Below are 26207 nucleotides of genomic sequence, written 5' to 3'. Positions count from 1 at the left end.
AGCAGTTCTCCACCCTCGGGCAGTGGGACTTCACGGCCCCTTGGGAGGAGCGCAGGATGGGCCTCTCCAGAGATCAGGCAGCAGCTGCAGGTGAGAGAGACCCACACTGACTGGGCCTGACAATGCAGCCACGGTTCTCTCACCTGGCAAGTAGTTCTCCAGTGTGTTTTATTTTTTAATATATTTTTAATTGATTTTTTACAGAGAGGAAGGGAAAGAGATAGTTAGAAACATCCATCAGCTGCCTCTTGCACGCCCCCTACTGGGGATGTGCCCACAACCAAGGTACATGCCCTTGACCGGAATCGAAATTGGGACCCTTCAGTCTGCAGGCTGATGCTCTATCCACTGAGCCAAACGGGTTTCGGCTCTCCTCCAGTGTATTTTAATTTGTGACTCATTTTGAGAATCCGATGTAAAACTATGGATCCTCTCTTCCAAAACTGCTCTCATCCACAAACACAAAATTGTGTCCATAATTCCAAAGGGCACATGGGCCCACTGGGCTCTCTACGTTAGGGCTGTTGCCTGGGGAAGTGGGGACGCTGAGATCAAGAGACAGACCAAGGACAGGAAGTCTCTTCAGCGCACTGGAGCACAGCGGGGTTAGGGAAGCGAACTGCGGTCCTTGACTATTTCCCAGAGGTTGCGCTTGAGGGAAAAACGAAGCTACCTGTGGCCAGAAGCCCACCTGCACGCAGGACACCAACTTATCTCCAAGGATAGCAACAGGGAAAGCCCGGGCACGTCAAGGGGCTGCCCTTTGTCTCTTTGTCAAAACAAAACCAGACCCAAGCAGCTGAGTCAGTCCAGTATCTTTGGCTCGTCTACCTCAGATCCCTCTCCTGGCTCTCTTCAAAGTCCCAGCTCCCAATCTGCAGCCTGAGGCCAAATCCTGCAGCGGCCTCCTGGCTGGAACCAGAGCTACATAAAGGTCATCAAGATTAATGGAAAGAGTTAGAGAATGAACTAGAAAGAGACCAATTCATGGGCAAAAATGCCCATCAGCCCCAAAACGTTTTAACAAGAAAAGAATCCCTAAATGTATCCTGTAGGTAGGGGAAAAGGAAGTTTTATTTTGAAAACCAAGCTTGGTTTTAAGAAGAAACCACTTGCGGTTTCTCGAAAAGGTGCTGACGTTTTGCAGATAAGGAGAATGAACTACGACCCTGCCTCAGCTAGCAGTGTAAATAGGACTCAGAGAGGGATTTCCCAGGCAGATAATCTCATTAGCAGGCTGAACTGCCTTACAGATTGGCTGGAACTGGCTTGGGTCCCACATGAGTAGTGGGGCTGTGAGGAATAAGCTTCTAGGGTCAAGTTCCCAGAAAGACTATTTTTTTAAACTACAGCACCTGTCTAGAAAGAAGCAGGATCTACCTGGGTGGGTGACAGCCCAGGTCACACCTGGGAGTAACTAACCACGAGCAGCAGCCCCTACTCAGAGCCTCAAAACATGTGCTCCGAGGCCTCTCCCAGCCAATCTGTTTCCTTGGCCTCAGAGCCCTGGCGGCAAAGACACCCACAGAACTCTGGGTGGATGCACAATGTTTGACAACTTCAGCTTTCCTGTTGGTGGTGGACAATTTCATTTGTGTTGCCTTAATTTGTGTTGAAAATTTAATTGTGTGTGAGCATTTTAAAAAAGATTTTTATTTTTAAGACTTTTTTCCCCCCTCCTTTCCCATTCATTATATATCATAGATCTTAGCTTTTGTGACCAGGAAATCAGATGACAAAATCCAGAATGGGGACAAAAACTCTGCATCTCAAGGAGCACCAATGAAATGGGTTGTAATTTCCGAGTCCCAGTGATCACATTCCGCATTCAGAGCAGCCACGCCCGTTGCTTTCTCTGGACGCTAGTTTTGACAGTGCCACGATAGGTTACTCACCAGCATTTCAAGGGCACGAAATTGTTTTCCCTCAAAATTATGTTTTTAACAGTTCCAAGCAAATAACAATATAAAAAGAAAGGGTACAGGACTGAGTCTCGAGTGGGTTTCCGGCTCTGGCCCGGCCCAGTGGGGCCAGGGAAGCTCACACAGGATGCTGTTTCTCTCTGACTGGCCTCAGTTTTCTATCCTGTAAAAGGAGGTGGTAGCCTGAACCAGCACAGGTCTGATCCACTTCCGAGTCTTTGGTTCTAACCCATGCACAGAAGGAGAAACAAAGTCACAATCACACCGTCTGAATTCCTTTAGGACAGATCCAGCTCCTCACAGCCTGGTCTTGCCCCTTCACCAGGGAAACTCCATGCAGCCCTGGCAGCCGCCCTGTCCCCACGTCTCCTCCCCTCCCTCTGCGGTGCTACCGGTGCCTTTTCCTTCCTGCAGAGGCAGTCCTGTCCCTGCAGTCACAGCCGGACTCACCTCCTCCATGCAGCCTCCCCACAGGGACCCGCTCTGCTCCCTACTCCTCCCGGGCTGTCCTGCCAGCACGGGCACTTGTTTGTGGCAGCTTGTAAAATACTCTGCAGTCACTTTCCTGTGGGTGTGTCTTTTCTCCTCTTGCCCTGTGCCCGGCTGGCTTCCCCGGATCAGCTAGGTTCTGGGGGTGGGGCCAAGACTGGGGAGAGGTGGCAACAAGGTGAGCCCCTCCCCCTCCCAGCTAGGAGAGGGGCTGAGGCCCCACAGGACCCTCAAGCAGGCCCCCCCCCCCCCCCCCCCCCCGCTTTCCTTCCTGTGTGTTTTTGCAAAAGGAGACTTGACACCCCCAAAAGGAATGCCTTGGGTAGTGATGGTAGCCTTGATGCCATTCTGCTCAGGGGCGGTGGAAGGAGGGTGCATGGAAAGTGGGGTTGCGTGATGGCGATGGGTGGGGACCACCTACCGTCCACGGCGACTTGGCAGGAGCACTCCGCCTGGCCGGCGCCATTCTTGGCCACACACTTGTATAGTCCTCTGTCCTCCGGCAGGGCCTTCTCGATGGAGACGGAGCAGAGGGAGCCTGGAGAGGGAGAGGAAGAGTGGGTGAGTGGCCCAGGTGTGGGTCCAAAACCTGCCCTGGAGCCCAGAGCACAGGAGGCAAGTGCTGTTTACATGGGCAGCCTCAGGGAGCCCAGACGTCAGGGGCCTGGGGGAACCAACCCCTAGCCCAAGGAAAGCCAGGGCACTTCCTGCTAACTCAGACCCCAAATAGCTGGTCCCCAAACATGCTCCTTCCGAGGCCCCTAACCCTTTCCAGAGTTCTCTTATGAAGACATTGAAGGAGGAGGAGGAGGAAGAGAAAGAAGAGGAAGAAGAGGAGGAGGAGAAAGAGGAGGAAGAAGAGGAGGAGAGGAGGAGGAGGAGAAGGAGGAAGAAGAGGAGGAGGAGGAAGAAGAGGGGAGGAGGAGGAGGAGGAGGAGAAGGAAGAGGAAGAGGAGGAGGAAGAGGAGGAGGAAGAGGAGGAGAAAGAGGAGAAGGAGGACGAGGAGGAGGAGGAGGAGGAAGAAGGAGGAGGTGGAGGAAGAAGGAGGAGTCCCTGGGGCTTCTGGGACTTCACCCGGAGATAAGCAGTAGCCGGCGCAGGTGATTGCAGACCTGTGTTAGGAACAGTGGCCACTGCGGGAGCTTGCGCAATTTACAGCAGTGATTCTGGGAATGCATCTTAGAAAAAGGGGTTCTGAACAGAGGGGTTGGGGGGAGTCCCTGTCCAGCAGGGTACTGGCCTGTGGGGAAATCTGCCTGGGATCCTGGAGCTGGTTTTTCAGGAACGGCATCTGAACTGAGGGGCACTTTGGAGCTGCCTCCCTTCAGTGGAGGTCTTCTGGTCACCTCAGACACCTCAGAGAGCGGAAGAGATGGCTTTCTACCTCCCCTGGCCCACCTCGCCCCACACTCCTCTTCTGGCCTGCTTGGGGGAAGGAGTCAGGCTGAGCATTCACAGGAATCTGGGGTCTGGTCCTTACCCAGTCCGGGTGTCTCTAGGCTAGGTTGTTCTCTGGGGGACCCCCTGAATATTGAGCCTGCCGGGCCAGGTAGGAGGACAGCAATCACTTCCTTAGTTCCTGTGTTGTGATTTACAACAAGCCGAGGGCAAGAAGTCCTGTCCACAGCTGCCCCTGCTGTCAGGGGAGCAGTCATCACACAAGGAGGGGAGGGGGGAAGCCATAGCTGCATGCATCCTACTGTCTGGAGCAATGGCTTTGGCCACCTCCCTGCCTCTGGCCCTGCCACTGCCCTGGGTGGGCAGAGCTGTGTGTATGTGCAGGTGGCATGGCCAGAAGGGAGATCGACAGGCACAACTCCCAAAGGCCTCGATCTCAAAAAGTACCCTCCCCTCGATTAGACAGATGCACAGACTTGACCAACAAATACAAGGATATTCAGAGAGAGAAAGGATGATATCCGTTCTGCACAGTCTCCCTAAGGCTGGGAGAGAAAGCAGAGCTGTAATGGTTGCCTTTACTTCTTGGCACCTGAGTCTGCCTTAAACAGGGACACCTCGGTTCTCATTGTTTTCCCTCTCTCTCTCTCTCTCTCTCTCTCCTGCACCTCTTCCCCCCTCTTCCTTCTTCAAGGAAGCACCTTTGCTCTCCAAGGGCCATTCTTTTGCCTTATTTCCTGAGCCCATGCAGCCCAGCTGACTCACTTTTTCTAACTCTGTGACGTTCCAAATAACGTGTGCTTATATTTGAAGAAACTACAACAACAACAACAAAACACAAAAAACAAGGAAACTGCAGTCTACTGACCACCTGAAGCAGGATGGCTGATCCGCATCCCCTCCCCCTTAGAAGACCTTGCCTCTCGGCAAGACCTCACTAAGTTCTCCCACAGGGGAGGGCAATGGGCCCGGATCCCTTTCACTGAGGACACAGAATCTGCAGAAACTGCAACAGAAAGGATTCAGGCTGGGTTTTTAGGACACTCATCACGAGACCATGAACTGTGTGTGAGGCACAGGAATGGAGGAATGAGGTTAACTATCTTCTAGAGAGAGAAATTTCCATTTATCCGGGGCAGCAGAAGGCTGAGATGACCTCTGGCCCCAAAACTTGACGCTTAAAGGAAACAGACCCCATCTTGCCATTTCCCCTCCGTCTGAGATGAAGGCCCTGGGAGCAGATACCCACTCCCATGCACATCCTGTTCGAATCCTTGATTGCCTTCGGGTTTCAGCGGGCCCCCACCCCCACCCCTGCTGCCTTCAGCCTTCAACCCAAATGGCACAAACTGCAGAGACAGTAGAGAGACGCCCGGGGCAAGTGGAGCATTTAGACCCCAGCCCTCGCCCCTCACCAGGGAAAGCATCAGAACAGGCAGCGTTTCCAGCTGCTTAAAGCCTGGACCCCCGGCCACTTGCGTGGGCTGGGGGAGGGCCCCCGGCAGGCTCCGAGAGAAGAATCTGGTATTTCCTGTGGGACAGCTTATTCCTGACCTCCAGAAGGAACGCGTTTCCCAGCCTGTTTTTGTGAGAAGCCTCAGCCTGGTGGGGAATTTTGAGAGGGAGGTGAGGGGGATGGGAGCGGTTACCACAGAGCCGGGAATCCAATGCATGGCTCAGTTCAACTGTCCCTGGGAGAGCCTCTCCCAGGCATGGGGTCTGAGATCCCCACCTTGCTCCTTTCCCGAGTGTGGGGTACGGAGAGGACGGCGTGTGCACGGTGGACGGCGGGACTGAAGCCTTGGAGACTCTGCTGCTCCCAGGCTGCCTCAGTCGGCAGGGCCTGGCTCCTGGCGTGTCTGGGCAGAGCCACAAGCTTCAAGTTCCCTCCTCAGGGACAGTGCCCTCGTGTCGCTCCTGAGCACTCCTAAGGCCATAGATGGGCCTCTTCTGAGCTCATCTGAATCAAAACAGGTCTCTCCAGACCATTGCTGAAAGCAGTGCCTGTCTCCCACGCTGGCTCTGCAGGGCAGTGACTATAGCTATTATGAATGTTTCCTGGGCCTGGAATGCAGTCACAGTAACAAAAATATTTGTCCTACTGAGCAGGTGACCTGATAAGATTTACGCAAAAGAAAGTCGCAAACAGCAGAAACCGGTTTGGCTCAGTGGATAGAGCGTCAGTTTGCGGACTGAAAGGTCCCAGGTTCGATTCCAGTCAAGGGCATGTACCTTGGTTGCGAGCACATCCCCAGTTGGGGGTGTGCAAGAGGCAGCTGATCGATGATTCTCTCTCATCGATGATTCTAACTCTCTATCCCTCTCTCTTCCTCTCTGTAAAAAAAAAAAAAAAAAAAATATATATATATATATATATATATATATATATATATATATATAAAAGCTGCAAACATTTAATCAAATATAACCTACCTTATCTATAATAATAAAAGTGTAATATGCAAATCGACTGAACCCCGAACAGTAGAATGACCATCTGGATGACCTTCTGTACGACCACGCTATGACATGCACTGGTGCCAGGCCAGCCAAGGCTGGTGCGTTGCGATTGGTGGGGGCCCACCAACTCCCCACAATGGCCCCCGCAGTGGGAGATCCAGGCCACTGGCCAGCAGGATGATCAACCTTGGGGGGTGGGAGGGCTCTGTGATCACTCCAAAGAACGAGGCCCAGGCCGCCCTCTGTGGGGTAATCGATGGGGGTGGAGGTGGGGAAGGGTTCTGTGGAACCAGGGAAAGGTGCGGGGGCGGTATGGTGGCAGATGCAGGCAGAGCCAGAACAAGGTGGGGGGTTGTGGGGGGTGGGGCCGTGAGGCAGCTGGACCACAAGGGCACTGGCAGCGAAGGCCTACCCTTGCAAGAATTTGTGCATTGGGCCTCTAGAAAAAGATAATATACAGACATATCTTGCTTTATTGTGCCTCACAGGTATTGAGGTTGTTTTTTTTGTTTTTGTTTTGTTTTTAACAAACTGAAGGTAAGATTCTTCGCCAGCAAAAAGATTACACCTTGTTTTATTGCATTACGACTTGCTTTACTGCAGTGGTTTGGGACTAAACCCACAGAATTTCCAAGGTTTACCTGCAGTTTCTTAAAGGGGAAAAAAAACCCCTCCCAACTCAGAATTCACGAGTGGATTGTGCCTACAACGAAAAGGGCTAGAACGGTGCCTCACACACAGTAGGTAGTACATAAGTCCTTTTGTAGAATGAACTTATAGAAGCTCTCAAAAAGCTTTTGCAAGATCTTACACAGAAAGCAATTTAAAAAATGAACCACTGTTGACAACAGCAACAAAAATGAATCCTGGTCATTAGACTGGGAGAGATGTTGGCCAGGAAAGAAGCTGGCCCGGGGACAGGAGCAAGGCAGAAGGAGGAAAGCGCTGTGGGAGCAGCACAGAGCCCCTCGGCTCCCTGGCCTCACACCCCATGGGCACGGAGGGCGGGCCCAGCATTGCACGTGAACACCAGGCACCTGCAGCGCTGGGAGATGCAGAAAGAGGGAGGACACCTCCATAGGTTCCTCTGAAAGGTAATGGGCTCCCACCGACTGGGCTGCTGTCACAACGCTGCTCTCCTAGTCACTAAATGGGGTTGACTTAATCCGGTTTTGGGGGGCCAGCAGACTACAAGTCCTGTTCAAGGTACAGGTTGGGAGAAGCCCCCTGAAACCTAGAAACAGAGCACCCACTAGCAGTTGGTGCCCAGACAGACATGAGGTAGGCGGAGGAGAGCAGAAAAGCCTCTGTGGCCAAAGGCTGGCCACGCAGTCCCGGAAGGCACCCTGGAGGAAGTGAGTCTTGACCTTAGAAGAGCAGACAGCACAGGGCTCCGTGCAGTGGGGCAAGAAGAGTTCCAGGTCCGGAGGCGGGGGCCGGAGGGTGTTGTGGGGTGGGAAGGGCCTGGAGACCCGCATAGCCGTCCCTTCCATCTTCTCCTACGATCCAACTCAAACCACAGCTTCCCCTAGCCACTGATGCCTCCACTGTGACCCAGACACTGACGCTCAGCAGCCTGCCACTCCTTCCTCTTCTCTACCCCTCTACCCCCACCCTACCCAGCCACAGGTTCTGTGAATTCTGTCCTGGCTTCTTTAACAGGTTACATCCTGTCTGGGCCCATGTCTACCTTTTAGCTCAGGCCCACCACCTTCCTCCCTGTACTCTGCAGCAGGCCCCTTGCGTGGCTCTGGATACGGAGTCAATCAAGCCCCCTAAACCCCAGCGTGGTGTGCATTGCTCCTCATTCAAAACCCTTTCCTGGCTCCCCATTGCCTTTGGAGCAGAGTCCTCAGCAGGGCACAGGGTGGAAGGAGGCCATGCCTTCCTCTACAGCCCCAGCCGTGCTGAGGGCAGGTCTCTGCTCACTGCTGCTGTGCCCCTACCTAGGAAACCCACATCCTCCCTCTCCCGGGCTGGGAGTCCTGGCCCACCTTCACGGCTCCTTTCAAGGCCCAGCTCTCTCACCACCAGGGCCCCAGCACTCAGCTCCCCCCGCTCCTGCTCCCAGAAGCAGGCGCACACGTCCTCTCTTTCTATTGACAGCAGATCCACAAACAGCTCTCTGAGGGACCTACCCTGTGCAGTGGGGCCTGCTGACTTGGTCACTGTGCTCTAAGGTAGTCTCCCTCCTGGGCCCCTGTTTAGCCAGGATCTCGAATACCTGGAGAGGGAAGCTCTGAAGAAGGAATGGGGGACGGAAAGAAAGTGGGACTGATGTTTTGAGGCCAGACATTCTCTCTCTGTGGCAAGATAAGCAGGCCTGTTTCAGGGCCTGCTTCCTCCACTGCAGTGAAGCTACCAGAAATCAGGCAAGCCTGAGGGCACCGCCAGTCTTTCAGTCTCTTGACCACCATTGACAGTGCTAAAGAGTAGCCATTAGCATTTTCCCCTGATGGACAATTCCCTGGGTGAGCTGATGGATCAGGAAGGGTTTCTCAGCTGCACCAGCATGCTGCCGTGTCAACAAGAATTAACTTAGAGGTAACATGTCACAGTGGTCTAGGCCTCGGGACTGCCTGCACTCAAACCCCAGCCCTGTTACTAACGAGCTGCGTACCCCTGAGCAAGGTGCTTAGAGTCTCTGCTGGCCGGGCAGTGTGGTAGCTGTGAGGATGCAATGAGTGAAAGGTGTCAGGTGTCTGGGACATGCCGAGCACATAGTGTTCAATATATGCCAGCTATTCTTACTTTTCCAAGGAGAATTGCAAATACTTGAAATGTTTTAAAAAGTTGGACTCAAGGCTGTCTGCATAATCCCCTCCCACCCCCTTCCCAGTGTCTGTCTGTCTGTCTGTCTGTCTGTCTCTCTCTCTCTCTCTCCTCTTTTTGTGCTAGCCTTCTTTTTCATTTCTTTAGTTCAGCTGGGTGGATTGTTTATCCGTGGCCGCTGGTGCCCCTGCAGGCTCCAGGCGCACAGCTTTGTGCCTTGCCTTCAGCTGGCCGCACATCCTTCTCCTGAGGGTGTGGTGCCGTGGGCATCACATGGCACAAGCCCGTTTGGCACTCATGTCCCAAGGGTGGCAGCTGCCCACCCTTCTTGCTGCCCAGAGAGATGACCACAGGGAAAGGCTCCTGATCAAAGTTCTGAATCAGTTTTACCAAAGACTTTCCAAATGAGAGGGGCCCACAGGGTGACAGGGACATCTCAACACAGCCATCCTCATGCCCCCGGTGTGTGCAGGCTGACCTGGCAGAGGCAGGGGTGGAGGAGGTGACTTCGAGAGGCCCCTCCCAACAGGGCCATAGGCATGTGAATGAGGTACCCTGTCAACACATCAGCAGAAAATTCTCTCTCCTGGCTCATTCCCCCTTTACTACTTCAGCATGGGGATTCAAAGTGCTCCGGGGTTCCAGATCTGCTGTCTGAGATGCAGTGCGAAGAGAGAAGCTTCGTCGTGAGCTGAGAGGGGCTACTGCTCTCTTCGAGTGCCTCGCTCTGGGTTTGGGAGGGAGGCAGGAAGCAGAATCAGGGGTCAGCGAGGCCTCAGATGGAGAGCCGTCGGAGGACAGGAGGCGAGCAGCACAGTGCAGTGCGGGGAACATTTCTGACATCTCAGCTGCTCTGCATTTGACAGAACCTGACATCTTGGGCCTCCGCGGTGGCAGCTCTCTGCCCCTCCAGGTAAAAGGTCACTTCCGGAAGCTTTGAACCCTGCCCCAGCAGAGCCACCGGCATCAGCCTCACGCTCAGGCCGGACCCTGTTCTGGCGCTGGCCACTAGAGTCGGGCGTGGGAAGTCTGCTGGTCTTGGAGCTCCCTCCCAGGTTTGGGATTCACAGAAACATTTCAAACCAAATCGAGGGTCCAGGGAAAATACCCTCCTCACTCCCATCACTTCTTTAGAACTCCAGACCCTGAAAGGACCCAGATGGCAAGACTTAGAGCTCCCCCCTTCTCCTCCCCACCACTCAAGAATGTGAAATAGCAGCAAACAAAAGTCTCATCCAAATTAGGAAGCGAGCAGCTCTGTCTGCCGGTGAGCGTGTGCCATAGGGGATGTTTGGAGTTCTGGGCTCCCGCACAGGTCCCCTCAAACCCACAATGTTATCAAGACTTTAGTTGTTGACCCTAACTCAGTCCTGAGCCATCCCGCCACGGCACACCCTTCCCCAAACCCAAAATGCTGCTGCAAAGGCAACTGTGAGCTCAGAGCCCCTGGAAGGCACCAGCCCCTGTGCCTCTATCTTCAAGCCTGTGGACAGAGCCTTCTCCCAGCAAGAGCTGGGGGGCATTGGTACAGGTCCCCATGTCTGAGGGTGCTGCTGCTGGGGTGCTGGGAGAGGGCTCTGCTGGACAGAGGCCGAGACGCGGGCATGCGCCGGAGAACCAGACTCCCACCCACACCTCCCACAGACCCTGAGTGCGGCACCTGTGACCGAGGGGGACACAGAGGCTCTGGGCTATGAGTGCCGATCAGTAAGGCCATGGCTCCATGAGCTGGCAGCGATCAAAAGCCCCTTCCTCCCCAGCCCTGCCCTCGTTACCTTCTTGGGAGAGGATGATGAACTTGGTAGTCTTGAGTGTCTTCCCATTCAGCGTCCAGGTGACGGTGGCCGGGGGGTCAGCGGACACCTGGCACTGGAGCAGCAGCTTCTCGCCCTCGGCCACGTGGACATCACGCAGCTTCTCCGTGAAGGTCGGGGCAGTCCCTTGGCTCTCTGACCTTTGTTCCTTGTCTGTGCCTCCTGGATGCCCCCTCTTGCAGTTCACATCGTTCTTAACCTCCTTCTTGAGTTCCTCTTTCCCAGCTGGTTTTGGGATCTCAGCTGGCTTGGCATTGTCCAGGGGCTTAGGAGTTTCCACGGGCTTGGCATTGCCCATAGGTTTCGGGGTCTCAGCAGGCTTGGCATTTCCCAGCGTTTTCGGGGTCTCGGCTGGTTTGGCGTTGCCCAGGGGTTTTGGGGTCTCGGCTGGTTTGGCATTGCCCAAGGGTTTTGGGGTCTCAGCAGGTTTGGCATTGCCCACAGGTTTCAGAGCCTCAGCAGGCTTGGCATTGCCTATGGGTTTCGGGGTCTCAGCAGGCTTGGCATTGCCCACAGGTTTCAGGGGCGCTGAAGGCTGGGCATTGACCACAGCCTTGGGACTTTCTGCCACTTTGGCATTCAAGGCCTCAGCACCACTGCTCCCATTCTCTGCTGGTAATTTTTTCTTGCTGCCCAGCACCAAGCGGAAATCCGGGGTGGCAGATTTTGCAGGTGGCGCTTTCTCAGGCACTGGGGTCTTGGGAGTCCCCTTCTTGGCCAAGACAGAGCGGAAGTCAACCTGCTGGGGACTGTGCACCTTCCTCTCCTCCTCGGACACGGTCTTCGGCTTCACTTGCCGCTGCAGGTTGGCGCGGAAATCCATCTGCTCGGCTGGGATCTCCTTCAGGTCCTCCTCCGACACGGTCTTGGTGCTCACCTTCTTCCCCAGGAGGTCACGGAAGTCCAGCTGCTCCACCTCCTGCTGGCGGATGGCCTCCTCCGTGTGCTGCCGGGTCTCCACGCGCCTCTTCAGCACTCCCCGCACGCCTTCGCCGTCCTCCTCCTCTGGCCAACCCTGCCCTCTTGCTGGCCAGCCGGGCCTCAGGGTCCCATAGCAGTCACCATCACCACCATCCGCACCGACTCCTCGGCCGCAGAGGCCCTCGCAGCTGGCAGGCTCCCTCCCCCTGCAACCAGTGAGGGAAAAAGGAAAGTAGCAGGAGGAAAAGGGGCCGGGTGAAAAAGACACGTCAGGGGAGAGCAAATCCCTGAGGGAGGCAGGGTAAAGGGGAGGGGAAGGAATGGTGGGGGCTGGCCAGGCTGTGTTTATAGAAGGGAACATTGGTGAGAGGAGCCTGCTTGCTTGCTTAGTTGGTTTGCTACATCGGTAATGACTTCAGTAGCCTTATAAGGGTGTGTGCAAAAAAAAAAAAAAGAGAGAAATTCACCCCCTCCCTGTGCTCCCTCCCTCATTCGCCTTCCAATCGCTCCCTCTTGGCTTGGGCAGGCTCAGCCCGAGGACACAAACAATCTGGGACTGCTGGGCTGGGCCTGCGGGGGCCAGGAAGAAGGTGCGTGGGCGGTGGCATGGAGCCTGGCCAGCCAGCTCCTGGGGGGCACTCACCACAGGGGGGCTCGGATCGGGCTGCTCTGTAGCATCAGTGACACTTGGCAACTGCATTCGCCAACCCGGTTCCTAAGGAATTCAAGGGGTCAGTACAGACCAAGAGGCTCTCAGCTGAGGGCCTTCTCAGTTGGGCTACGATGAGGGGAGGGCGGGCAGGACCGGACCACAGGCTGGCTGCTGGCTCCAGGAAAGATGGGACCACAGGCTTAGCTGTGACCCCAATGGACCACAGGCTTAGCTGTGACCCCCTAGACTTCGGGCAGGGCCCTACAACCCCTCTCCTTGGCTCACCCTTTATTTTCCCAGCTCTTGTTTAAAAAGGAAAAAAACAACAAAAACAAACCAGAATCTTTTGGACAACAGCTAAGATAAGCAACCAGAAGTAGCAATACTTTTCCGTAAGTATATTACAAAAGTCATTCAATCAATAGATCACTCAATCAATAAAAGGAGGGTAAAGACTAAACCAGTGGTTGGCAAACTGCGGCTTGCGAGCCACATGTGGCTCTTTGGCCCTTTGAGTGTGGCTCTTCCACAAAATATTATACCAAGAGGCCTGGGCAAGTCTATTTTGAAGAAGTGGTGTTAGAAGAAGTTTAAGTTTAAAAAATTTGGCTCTCCAAAGAAATTTCAATCATTGTACTGTTGATATTTGGCTCTGCTGACTGATGGGTTTGCCGACCGCTGGGCTAAACTAATGGGGGCTGTGATGGAGCTGCTTGGTCTAGAATAGCGGTTGCCAACCTTTCGGACCTCATTGAACACCGGTTGGCGACTGCTGGTCTAGAGTGTGTGGCCTTGGTCAGCCTGCCAGGGACCTTGAGTTTGACTCTGTGCTCCCTTAATATAGAGCTGGGTACTTCCCTCTCCTCTACAGTGCCCCCTCCCCACTCTGCTACTTCCCCTTCGCCTGCTCCTGAAATGAAAACACCTTCCAATCTGTACTCATTGGCCAATGACCTCAGGTCAGAACTTTTTGTATTGAAACCTAGCAGATCGGAAGTCAACCTAATGGGTTGCCCATTCTCTTCTTCCCTCAGATGGGGCTCTGGATTCTCCAGCCGCTGATAAAACTGCTCATCCTCTCTGAGCCGGTGGGTGACCGGCTGAGGCTCCTTCTGCTCAGCAGAGGGGCTATTCCAAGCTTGCGTGCCTGGAGGACTTGGAAGCAGCAGCTCAGCCCGCCAGCCCCACAAGGCTGCCATCTGCTGGCCTTTCTGAGCTCTGACTAGCCAAGAGGCCCTCCCTGCTTGATGGTGGAAGGGATAGAGGCAGGTCTGAAAGCCAGAGGCAACGCTTCATGGCAATAAACACCCGTTTTAATCAGCATCTTCCAGCTTTCCTGATTTTCGAATCTGTTCTCTTTCTTGTCCCTAAGCATCCCAGTGAGGTATAGAGAACCGTTATGTCCGTTTGAAAGGTAAGAAAAGAGGCTCAGGGGTTTCTGTGAGGCAGGGCTGGGGTTCTGGGGTATCCCACACATTCCACTGCACACAACCCTCTTACCAGCCCTTCAGGGGCTGAGCCTGCCTCACCTGCCAGCACAGATGTGCCAAGCTCTGCGACAGGTCCCTCACATATTCCATCTCACTTAGTATCATGACAGCTCTGTGAGGCTGGGGTCAGCACCATTTTTATAGGTAGGAAAAATGAGGCTTGTAATGGGGAAGTAATTTGCCTAAACCCACAGAGCTGACTAGCAGGCAAAGAGGCTGGGACATGGGGCTACCTTAATCCAAGACCTGTGACCTTCCTACCTCAACTCTACAGTGCTCATCAGTACAAATCTATTCCGGGATATGTGTGCGTCTATGTGCATATGTGTAGGTTAGCCACACACATAGGTTTGCATGTATGTGGCATCGGCCTGGTGGGCATCTGCACCTGCAGGTCTGTGTTTGGAAACATGTGCCCACGCATCAGTCACCCCACATGAACAGACATCTGAACACAAGTTCACGGAGCTCTGCTGATGGATGTGGGTACCTTCTGCCCTCTTTCCCTCCCCAGGGCGGGTCGACTATGGGTCAGACAGGGGCAGCCCATGGTATGGCAGAGGACTCTCGGGGCTGCTAGGGGTTGCTGCTCACTCCTCGGTACTAGAATCCATTTGGAAGGAGAGGTTGATCTTTGCTGCCCCCTCCCTCCTCTTATCTGTTGAGTCCCCTCTGGGCCACCTTCCTCAAGGTTCAGGCTCTAGAGGGCACAGACTCAAGGTTCAGGAAGCCTCATGTCTGGAGAGTTCGACAGCCCAGGGTGCTTCTTTGCTCAACAAAGAACAACCCGGTGCATCCCTGGTGCCAGGCCCTGGGAAGGTTCAGAGGCCCTCACAGCGCCTTGAACACTCAACACAGAAGCTACAGAACTTGGGTCAACCTGAGGAGTAATCATTTTCGGGGAGGCCCAGCTCCTGCCAGGCTGCTGGCCAGAATTAGGCCATTCTTTTCCCACTTTTCTTTCAGGCACAGGGTTGGCGCCCTGAGTTGGTGGGAAGCAGGAGGACGGGATGCCCAAGGCCCATGTTTCCTGGAAGCCCTTTTCAACATCTCCTTAACCGAGTTTGCTCTTGTCACAAGCAGAACGCAGGCCAGATGCAAAAACCAGGAGCAGACACTGACCAGATGGCCCTGCTCTTCCTCAGCCAAGCTCCTCAGAAGCTTTAAATGCACTGGAGTAAGCTCTGTCAGGGGACACAGGTAAGGGCTTCTGTTGTTTCCAATCCCTGCCCTCAGGGAGGGGAGCACAGGCAGCCTGAGGCTCAACCCATTCCCAGGCCTCACTCTGAGCCCCCAGGGAAGTCTGGGGGGCCGGTAGGGGGTGTACAACTTGGGATTCTTAAGGCTGGCCCATCAAGTGAATCATTCCTAGAGATGCCTGAGGGTCACTATTTCTGCAGCTATCAACTTAAATCTCTGTAGGGCCTTGAAGGCAAATCGTGGTTCATTGAAAACCTGCAAAGACCAGAGAGGCCTGTTGCCTGGTACACACACCAGATCATCTCACAGCTGGAACAGGCCTTGGGGCCATCTTTGGTATCATCATATACTCAGTTAGACGTATGTGCAGGGGCCAAGGATGAGTCCTCTCTCCGGTGCCCAGCCCAGGGGGAGGATATGGGCCTATCACCCCGCAAGGGGAGAGCTCCTTTTGCTCCCACCTCCCCACCCCCAAATAAGAAGTTCTCTCCTTGCTACAACGCCTTGGGGCCTGTCCCACTCTAAATCGCCCACCTCCAGAATGGGTTTTTATAGGCAAAATTAGTTTAAAGGCTTGGTTTGTTAGGAAGCAAAAATCTTTTAAATAGTTCAGCTGGAATTTGGAACTAACTTTTTGACATTTCCCCTTTTCACTCAAGAGAGAAAAGCTAGGGAAGGGAAGGGGGGCTAGAAACCACTCACCATATATACCCCCATCCCAGCCCTCCTACCCCCTCTTCCTCCCAGCCATCCAGTTCCTCCTTGAAAGGCATTCTGCCCTGGGTTGAGGTCTGATTTCTGTCAGGATGAGAAAAGCGAGGGGGGAGTGAGGCCCTGGCAGGCCTGGCACACATTCCCCAGGAGAACTTTCCACTGACTCGCTCCTTCTTAGCCAGGGATGGAGCCAAGGCCAGGGCACCAACCTCCCCAAGGAACGAAAAGACTGGACTTTGGGGAGGGAAAGGGGGCAACGGCCACGGGGGTGGCGACTCCAGTGCGATTTCCCAGGTTCCCGAAGTCCCCAGTGCACTTGGAAGAAACCGGGAACAAAAGAGCATCTGATTCCGAGGCAGAGATCAGGGTTCTAATCTGGGCTCCGTACTGGCCTTTGGGTGGCCATGAGCAAGTCCGTGACCCTGAGACCTCAGGTTCCCCCATTATTAAATGAGGAGGCGGCTAGCTAACTTCTGAAGTCCCTTCCAACTGGGACAGTCTGAGTTTTATGACTGTCCCCAGCTGGGCCCAGACAGTCTGCCTGCCGACCTCCCAGTGCAGCTCTCCGCGCTGGCCTGGCTGGTTTCCCACTGCCCTGCCTTGTCGCCCTGCCTTGTCTTCTTGCCCTTTCTTGCTCAGCCGATCCAACAGGCCCTCAGCAGTCAGGCCTTTAGTTGCTAAGCCTCAGACTGTTTTCCTCAAAAGGCCACCAAAACTCATCTCTTTTAGGATGCCTGGTTTGATTGACACGAATAAGTGCCTCAAAGCACTACTCCTTCCATACAGATAAGCTCTGTTCTCACATATAAAGTTTCCATGATTTGTATTGACCTAGGAGAGAGAGGAAGAGTGTGTCTTCTTCCTATTTTGGATGCAGATTTGCCTTCCTTGGAGTAACTGGTTCAGGCACAGGCAAAGGCTGTTGGTGGGTTCTGGGCATACGCTAGCAGGGTGACTGGCCAGCCCACGACCATCTTACCGGCTGTCCACGGATGTGTCATTAGCTCGGCTGAGATTTGTTGAGACCTACCCAGCTCAGCAGAACTTCCTAACAGATCCACAGACTGCCAAGACTTAAGAATGGCTACTTTTCAAAGCCCCTCAGTATTCAGATGGCTTGTTAGGCAGCAAAAGCCAATGGACACAGGTAGAAAGCGCATGAGCAGAAAGGACTCCAGAGCACATCCCAGGTGCTGCAATGATTATAGTGACAGTGCTCCATCCTGGCAGTAGCCGTGGCGTGCGGCTACGGAGCCTGTCTGTCGCTCAGAGCCTTAAACAGGATGAGCTCAGTACAGGGAAACGATTTATCCAGGAGATCAAGCCCTCTGACCAAGTGGCTGAGCCCCTGAGCCAGGCAGGTCTAAGCATCCCCGGGGTGTGGCAGCACCTCCTATTTACAGAGTCAAGGTGCAGACACGCGCTCTCCTGCAGCGCTCACACTGACCCAAGGAGCTGGCTTTCTGTCTCCGTCCACCCAGGGTTGTCATAGCACGTTACGAGTTAGAGCATTAAAAAAATAGAAGGACATTTCTGGATCACATTCATTTACCAGGTACCGTATTTTTCGGACCATAAGACACACTTTTTCCCCCCCAGAAGTGGGGGGTAAAAGTCCCTGCGTCTTATGGTCCAAATATAGCCTACACATATACTTTAAAAAAAAGTTTTTTTACTTGCCCGGCTCTGTGTGGTCTCTGTGTGCTTGCCCGGCTCTAAAATGGTTCTAAATGCTGCTGTTTACTTTACAGGGTTGATTACATGTGTTTATGACTGTGATGTTGGGTTTTAATGCACATAAAATATTTTAGGACACTATTTGTTTCAGAATCTTTTTTTCTTCATTTCCCTTCTCTAAAAACTGGTGCGTCTTATGGTCCGGTGCGTCTTATGGTCCGAAAAATACGGCAGTTTCCACATGCTGACTATGGGTCAGACATGGTCTAGGCACCGGGAACATGGCAGTGTGCCCACATGGAGCTTACCTTCCTGTGCAACCTAGGAAGACCTTGAAAGAGAGAATAAAGGAATGGGGAGAGTCCCTGCAGTGGTTTGAAAATGCCTATGACTTCTTTGATACTCCTCTCCCCAAAGGTGGAATTTATTCTCCTCCCCTTGAGTGTGATCTGTACTGAGCGACTCACTTCTCACCAATATAAAATGTGGCAGAAGTAGCGGTGTGAGACTCCTGAGGGTGGGCCATAAAAGACACTGCAAACTCCAGCTCATTCTCTCTTGGATCACTCTCCCTCTCCCTTCCTTGATCCCTAAACACCAATTTTATTTTTTTTAATCTTTTTAAAAAGATGCTAAGTGTTGGGGCAATTTGTTACACAACAAGAGATAACTGATATACTCCCTCTACCTCCTGCTTTTCCAGTTTTAATCCATTCTTCCCTCCTTCATGTTCTCCATACACCAAGTAATGGGGAACAGAAGCCAGGACGTAGGGGGACAGAGGACTGGGGGGAACACAGCCCAGCAGGGACGGTTGTCCATGGGCGCCTGCTGTACTGAAGTGGAAGAAATGAAAGCTTGTCAGCGGCACCAAGTCTGCACTTCCTTCTCCGTGAAGCCCAGCCCCACACTGCTGTGTGCTTCCTCTGGCTTCCCAGCCCTGAGCGGGCGGGCGGGAGCATGGAGGGTTTGCAGGAACTTGGGGGCGGAACATGCGGACTCACCTGAGCAGGATCTCATACTGGCCGGCGTGCCGGGGCTGCACGTTCTTCAGGACCAGGGTGAACACGTCCTCGTTCTGCAGCACCTCGAAGTGGCCGGTGTCCTGGGAGAGGGCCTTGCCGTCGCGGAGCCAGTGCACGGTGGGGAAGGGGTCGCCGGCGATGGCACAGGAGATGAGGACGCTCTGGCCCAGGGAGGCTGTCACCGAGCGAGGCTTGCTGATGAACCAGGGCTGGGTGCCGTCCTGGGGCTCTGGAAGTTGGCAAAGCGTTGAGTTAGAGAGGGAGGCTTTCGGCAGAGAGCGTCCACTCAGCTCCTCACGGGGGTGAAGGTAGGAAGACAACATGTTACCCAAATAACGGCTTGTCCAGAAATCACTTTTATTGGACATACAGATACAGCATATTCTGCTTATGGCCAATCTGCATTGGTTATATTCTCAGAGGATAATAGTAACATGAACTGTTTATCCCAAGCGAGGGGTGGTAGCACAGGATGTGCAGGGCACCGGGCTGGGCACCGATGACCCACGTTCGATGTGATGAGGAAGATCTGTACTTGCTTATGAACTTGTCTCTCCTCTCCCATGGAGGCTCTCTACGCACGAGGACCCCAATAAGCCCGTAACTCACGTCAAAAGCCATCACTGCCAACTTGTTACATGTATTATGTATGAGATTTCCCTCCTAGCGGCTGTCACCAGAAACACAGAGCGGGCAGGGATTCAAGAGGCAAGGAAGAGCGGCCCTCCTCAGCCAGACCTGAGATGTAGGGTGAGGAGCTGGTCCCTGGGCTGGGAAGGGACCGAGGCAGCACGGGGCCCACGATGGGAACAAAGTAGGCTCACGTGGCTTCCTCGCCTCCAGGTGGCTTTTGGAGAGACCTCGGCAGCACCCCTCCGCCCCTGCCCGGCACCTGGTCCGCCTCACCTTGCACGGTGAGCACAGCCTGGGTGCGGACCTCCCCGCTGCTGTTCCAGGCCTCGCAGGTGTAAGTGCCCGTGTCCTCGGGGAACACCTCCTGGATGCACAGGCTGTGCCGGGTGCCCCTCTGTTCGAAGTGGAAGTCCTCCGACTCCTGGATCTCGTTCCCGTTGTGAAGCCAGATGACCTCAGGGGGCGGGTTCCCTGAACGGGAGGAAGGTGGGGGCCTGGTCAGCAGATGCTTTCCTAAGCCACCTGGCAACTCTGCACACAGTGCTGGGCGGATGCTAAGTACTTCACTAAACCACGCCCAGTTTCCTGCCCAGAAACCTTCTAACGCATCTACCTCCCAGGTTTCTCGGAGGATGAACTGAGTGCATGCAGCTTCCTCCCAGCCCCCGGACACAGCAGCTGGCACAGCGTGTGGCACGGGAAGTGTGCCATGCATGTTCGTAAGTATTTCACAACAGACTTGGGAAAGTAGGAAAAAAAATATGATTTCAAAGATGAAAAAGGGAACCCGGGAAAAATGGTTTTTAAAACTAGAATTCAAGCTGAAACCGGTATGGCTCAGTGTATGGAGCGTCGGTCTGAGGACTGGAAGGTCCCGGGTTCGATTCCGGTCAAGGGCATGTACATTGGTTGCGGGCACATCCCCAGTGGGGGGCGTGCAGGAGGCAGCTGGTCGATGTTTCTCTCTCATCGATGTTTCTAGCTTTCTATCCCTCTTCCTTCCTCTCTGTAAAAAAATAAATAAAATATATTTTTTTAAAAAGTTAAAAAATAAATTAATTAAATAAAACTAGAATTCAAACTGCCTGAGAGGCAAGTGGGTCGCTGGGTCTGAGGGGCCGTGTTTCCGTCTGCGCTGACCCGCACTGCGCAGCTGGCGTGACTGTATGGTCACTCCCTCGCCGTCCTCATCGGAAGGGAAGCTCTGTGGCATCGTGCTGTTACCGTACACATGCTGTCTGAGGGGAGGATGGGCCCTGGCTCACACGGGATTTCTCAACAGGCCCATGAAGGACAGCGCTTTCAGACTTTACTAGTCTGTCTTTCCAGCAATTTGTTGAGGCAGAAAACAATGGCCGTCTGTGCTGGTTTCCTCTAGGATAAGAGCTGAGCCGCTCTGCTCTCCTGAGGAGGAGCAAGGCCGAGGCAGGCTGGGAGGCAGGCCGGGTGGTGTCAGGAGAACGGAGAGAGGGGACCACATCTGTCCCCGATGGGTTGGCTAGCACGTGTCTGGAGGCCGGGTGCACAGCGCCTCAGATTCCTGTCAGAGGAGTGCAGACAGGGGAGGGGACCCAGCCTTCCCCCGGGACTGACCCAGCAGGAGCAGGAGGCCATCTTCATTGCTTCCGCAGCTCAAGAGGAACTAAAAACCCAGGAGGGCTAAGTGAAGTAAGTCAGACAGAGGAAAGCAAACACCACATGATTTCACTTATACGGAGAATCTAAAGAACAAAATAAAGAAACAAAATAGAAGCAGACTCAGAGACACAGAGAACAGACTGGTGGTTGCCAGAGGGGAGGCGGGTTGGGGGACTGGGTGAAAAAGGTGAAGAGATTAAGAAGTACAAATAGGCAATTACAAAACAGTCATGGTGAGCACAGCCTGGGTATAAAGAACAGCAGTGGGAATATGGTCTGTAACCCTACCTAATAAAAGAGTAATATACAAATTGACCATACCTCCTCTACATCCACAAGCCATACCCACTCGCCAATCAGGAGTGAGTATGCAAATTAATCCAACTAAGATGGCTGCAGCCATGGAGCGAGCAAGAGGCTTGGGTTTCCCTGGTAATGAAGGGAGCCAGCCTAGGCCTCCACTCAAGGCTACAAAGTTTCAATTATAGAAGATAAATAAATCCCAGATTCCAGGTCCTCCGCTTGGGTCACTGGGGAATGTGGTAAACCACCACAGTTCCCTAGCCCAGGCCACCCTATGCTCCAAAAGATCCCCCACCATGATTCAGGACACCCTTCGGGGCAAACCAGCTGGCCCCCACCCATGTACCAGGCCTCTATCCTATCTAATAAAAGAGTTATATGCAGATTGACCATCACTCCAACACACAAGTTTGCTGCCCCATGTGGTCAAAGATGGCTGCCTCCATGTGGACACAAGATGGCCACCACAAGATGGCCAGCAGGAGAGGGCAGTTGGGAGGGACCAGGCCTGCAAGGGAGGACAGTTGGGGGCAATCAAGCCTGCAGGGGAGGGCAGTTAGGGGTGACCAGGCCTGCAGGAGAGGGCAGTTAGGGGCAAATAGGCTGGCAGGGGAGCAGTTAGGCATCAATCAGGCTGGCGGGAGAGAGGTTAGGGGGTGATTAGACTGGCAGGCAGAAGCAGTTAGGGGCAATCAGGAAGGCAGACAAGCGAGCAGTTGGGAGCCAGCAGTCCTGGATTGTGAGAGGGATCCCAGATTGGAGAGGGTTCAGGCTAGGCTGAGGGACATACCCCTCCCGTGCATGAATTTCACAGGCCTCTAGTATTGTAATAACTGTATGTTGCCAGGCGGGCACTGGAAATACTGGGGGGAGGCCCGGGTGAGGGGTACAATTGTGTGACCAATGTGCTGCACACCTGGAACCAATGCAAACTAATACTGAATGGAAACTGTAATAAAAAGGGATAACACACCCAAATAAAACCCTTTTATAAAAATATACTTCCCATTTTCCCGGCAATCATGTGTGTTACGATGGAAAAGTAAATAAAAACCCAGGAGGGTGACCTCCAGGGTGTCACGGAACGGGGCAGTGGCCAGCACCGTCTATCCTGTGAAGGGGGACCTGGCTCCCAGGCTCCTCCCGCTGCCTCCAGCAAGGGCCGTGACAGCTCACACGGGGCTAACCACCAGCCCCGCGTTTAGAAGAATCTCTGCCCCTCCTTCTCACCTAAAATTTGAATAGAGCAACTTCCTTCCAATGGTCGGGTAGTCCTCACATCATCTGGTTTAGCACCAGCGTTCAAAACCGCCCAGCTACACTGGGTTTTCACATCAACCCCTCACCCTCCAGCCATGGCCATGTCTTCCCCTGGACCATGTAACTTCCAACCAGGAGAACCCTGCCCAGAGAGAGAAAAGAGGGACCCAGAGGCTCTGAGTCATTGGCCCACAGTCTGATGGTCCCATGCCTGCTTCCTGGTAGACCAATAACCTGAGGAGACCTCAGGGAACAAGGCCCTCCCCTTCCCGCCCCCTCCCCCTAAGGAAATAGATGCAGCGACAGACCTGACACCTGGACTGTCATGGTGACCTGGCTTCCATCCATGACCTTGAGGTCAGACAGGCCTTGCAGGAAACGGGGCGCAGCGGGCTTGCTGGGGGCCGTGGGCAGAAGGTACTCACTCTTCCCGTTACTCTTCTTTTCTGTGTGGCAGACAACAGACGTGGGATCAATATTCGTTCATTCACTTGACAAACACGGACTAAGTGACCCCATGGCACAGGACTGCCAGGCTCCCCTAGAAATTGATCGTGGGGAGAGGGGTGTGGGAGGCCCTGGACGTCGCTGGGAACTAGGCGTGCCTGCTTCTCTGCCTGACGTGGCAGTGCTCTTGCCAGGCAGCAGGGAGAGAACAAGGCCCTGCAGGGCTGGGCCAATCCAGGTTCTGGTTCCTCAGGACAGTGGTCGGCAAACTGCGGCTCGTGAGCCACATGCGGCTCTTTGGCCCCTTGAGTGTGGCTTTTCCACAAAATACCACGTGCAGGCACGCATGTACAGTGCAATTGAAACTTTGTGGCCCACGCGCAGAAGCCAGTTTTCGGCTCTCAAAAGAAATTTCAATCCTGTACTGTTGATATCTGGCTCTGTTGACTAATGAGTTTGCCGACCACTGCCTCAGGAGAACAGCACGGGGGTGAGAGGGGCTCAATACTTGGCATCTTTTATTTACTTTTTTAAACACAGGACACCCTCATGTGGCACAAAAGGTACCAAAGGGTACATGCTCGTCTCCCTTCCATCCCGTCCTCCAGCCATCTAGTGTCTGTCTCTCCCCAGAGGCAACCAGTTTTCAGTTTCTTGCTCATCTTACCAGAGGGGATCTGTGTGCAGAACACACACAAGCAAAAGCCACAATCTGTTAGTTTAGTTTCTCCTATTTAAAAAATGGTAGCGCAGTACACACAATGACTGGCATCTTGCTTTTTCACTTAGCAATGTATCGTGAGATCTCTTGTAAGATAGAACTGAAGAGCTTCCTCCTTGTTTTTTGTGACTGCATGATGCTCCGTTGCCCTGTCATGAGATGTTAAGCATCCACGAAAGCCAAAGTCGTAACATGCATTGGAATGACTAAAACTGAAAAGACAGATCACTCAGCTCTGCTGTGGTGGGGTGTGGAGCAACAGGGATGTCACAGAATGCTGTGGGGGTGTAATACGGAACACACGCTCTTTTGAAAGCAGTTTGACAGTTTCTTAAGGAGGTAAACACACATTTACAAGATGATCCGGTGATTCTACTCTTGGTTACTTATACAAGAGAAGTGGGAGCAGATATTTATTCAAAGACTTGTCCACAAACATCCATAGCAGCTTTATTGTTAATGCCTAAACTGAAGACAACATATCGACAAAGAACGAATGGACAAATGGTGATTTAGCCATACAACGGAATACTACTCAGCAAAAAGGAATGGATTCATGATAGACACTAGCACTACAAAGGGGACAGATCTCACAAAAATTACATTGCGTAAAGGGAACCAGACAAAGAAAGAGCACATACTGGATGATTCCACTTATATAAAATTCTAGGAAGTGTAAAATACAGTGACAAAAAATGGTTGGGGGGATGGACTATAAAGGGGCATGAAGAAGCATTTGGGGGTGATGGAGAAGTCATTTCTTAAAATTGTGGTGAAGGTTTTATAGGTGAAGGTTTCAAATTAAATAGCATAAATGTGTGTATGAGAGAGAGAGACAGACAGAGAGAGAGAGAGAGAGAGAGAGAGAGAGAGAGAGAGAGAGAGAACACACATCAGCTAGTCAAAGACATAAACTAGAACAACTCTGGTTCAGGGCTGGCCACTCACCCCCATTCAGCTTTCTGGGGAGAAGGATTCACAGATAGGTTTTCCATTCTTCTCAGAACCCTGCCCACCTGGGCTTTGACCTGCCTCATGGGAGCTGAAGGGGCGAGTGCAGCAAAGGGGCTGCACTGGAGTCTACCTCCCACCCAGGACAGCTGGTGCACAGTGAGCTCACGCTGCCGGTCTCTGATCTTGGCCTCCGTCCTGCCTGCCGTGACTGTCCACAATTCTTTTTGTTAGTTTTTTTATGTTTGCCTTTCAGTAGGGCGGGGTAGGGGCAGAGAGGGCTATGAGACCTCTAACTCAGACGCTAAGCTTAGGGGAAAGGTCACACTGTTACGTTGGCTCCTTTGGGGCCAATACCAGGATCCCCGATTCCAGGCCTTCTCCAGGAAGCCGGCAGCTGTGGGATACACGTCCGGGCTGCTTCACATACCGGGGAAAGACCACTGAGCTTTTAACTGTTGGCCCTGAAAACAAATACAGCCCATTGCAGGGCTCTCCCAGCCCCAACTCTGGGAGTGAGGGTGGGAGGCCTAGGAGACTGGAGGAAAATCCCTGTCAGGTGCCCTGTGAAGGGCATGGAGCTGAAGTGCAGGGCGGCCAAGGCAGGGAAACCCTGCAGCCCATGACCAGAGCACAGGCTCTCAGGCCCCTGCTCCTTGCGCCAGCCCGCTGCATTGCTGCCTTTGACCGAGGGGCAGCCAGGCCGCAGGCAGGGGACCCTGGAGGGCTGGGGCCCAGCACTGGAGGTGCAGAGACCCCGCTGCTCGGACTCGGCGGCAGTGGCCAGGAAAGCGGGCTGCCTCGAGAGAGTTGAGGAATTTCCTGTCCTGCACAGACTGAAAGGCTTGAGGACAACATGTTTTCGCCTGTCCAGAGCCCTCCCCGTTCCCGCCTCTCTGCTCTCTGCCAGAGTCCCAGCCCCACGGAGCTCCAGGCAGATGCAGCCTTGTTCCTCAGTAACCCCCACTGCCACTCCCCCCACCCCCCTATCCCCCGCCCAATCCTCTCTGGGGTCTTCCCTTCCCACTGCCCAGTGGCCTGACCTGGGCTTTGATAGCCTATGAGTCTCAGCCAATGGGAACGAGAAGCGTATCTGTGCCTCTTTCTCCTGAGAGGTGCCCCCAACCCCTCCCCAAATCACCACGGGGCAGCTCACTGGAAGCCCCAGGAAATCTAGGATCTGAGGCTGCGTCATGACCTCAGGCAAAATCACTGCTTCTTTATTTTTATTAATTTCTTTATTGATTAAGGTATCACATATTTGTCCTCAACCCCCATTCCAATCCCCCACCTCCACCCCCACACATGCCCCCACCCCCTTGTTGTCCTTGACCACTGGTTAGGCTCATATGTGTGCACACAAGTCCTTTGGTTGCTCTCTCCCTTTTATCTCCACCCTCCCTCTGAGGTCCAACAGTCTGACCCATGGCTCCTTATCTCTGGGTCTGTTCTTGTTCATCATTCTATGTTGTTCATCATTTCCTTTTCACCACCTCTCTCTAAAGCTCGATGTCCTCCTTTGCATTCAAGGGTAGTAATGGGGCAGCAAAGGCATCATCCCAGGACATGGGGAGTTTCAGGGAAAACGTGAAAGTGCTTTGCATGGCTACTCCCCATCCATGACAGCCCCTGTGTGAGGCTGGCCAGAGCGGACCCCCTCCTCACCACTTGGGCTCAGTGGGCTTATCAGCAGCAGAACAAACAGAGGCTGGGCCCTCA

General features: G+C 53.5%; 1 protein-coding gene across 2 annotated transcripts in view; it reads right to left on the bottom strand.

Annotated features, from left to right (window-relative positions):
* MYLK (myosin light chain kinase) overlaps positions 1–26207 on the bottom strand; it is a 183269-nt gene that overhangs the window by 65996 nt on the left and 91066 nt on the right. Inside the window, exons 12-17 of one of the 2 annotated variants that reach the window (XM_045583939.1) lie at positions 22678–22815; positions 19442–19639; positions 18515–18764; positions 12421–12492; positions 10818–11983; positions 2833–2949 (exon numbers count right to left, since the gene is read on the bottom strand). In XM_045583939.1, coding sequence (XP_045439895.1) covers positions 2833–2949; positions 10818–11983; positions 12421–12492; positions 18515–18764; positions 19442–19639; positions 22678–22815 — 1941 coding nt within the window. Of the gene's footprint in view, positions 1–2372; positions 2501–2832; positions 2950–10817; positions 11984–12420; positions 12493–18514; positions 18765–19441; positions 19640–22677; positions 22816–26207 lie in introns of those variants that run through there. The other variant, XM_036447529.2, reaches the window with a different exon arrangement.

The sequence above is a fragment of the Pipistrellus kuhlii genome, unplaced genomic scaffold, assembly GCF_014108245.1.
Source record: "Pipistrellus kuhlii isolate mPipKuh1 unplaced genomic scaffold, mPipKuh1.p scaffold_m20_p_2, whole genome shotgun sequence".
Classification (NCBI taxonomy): Eukaryota; Metazoa; Chordata; class Mammalia; order Chiroptera; family Vespertilionidae; genus Pipistrellus; species Pipistrellus kuhlii.
The sequence above is the reverse complement of the archived record's forward strand: the minus strand, read 5'-3'. Positions and strand labels throughout refer to the sequence as shown.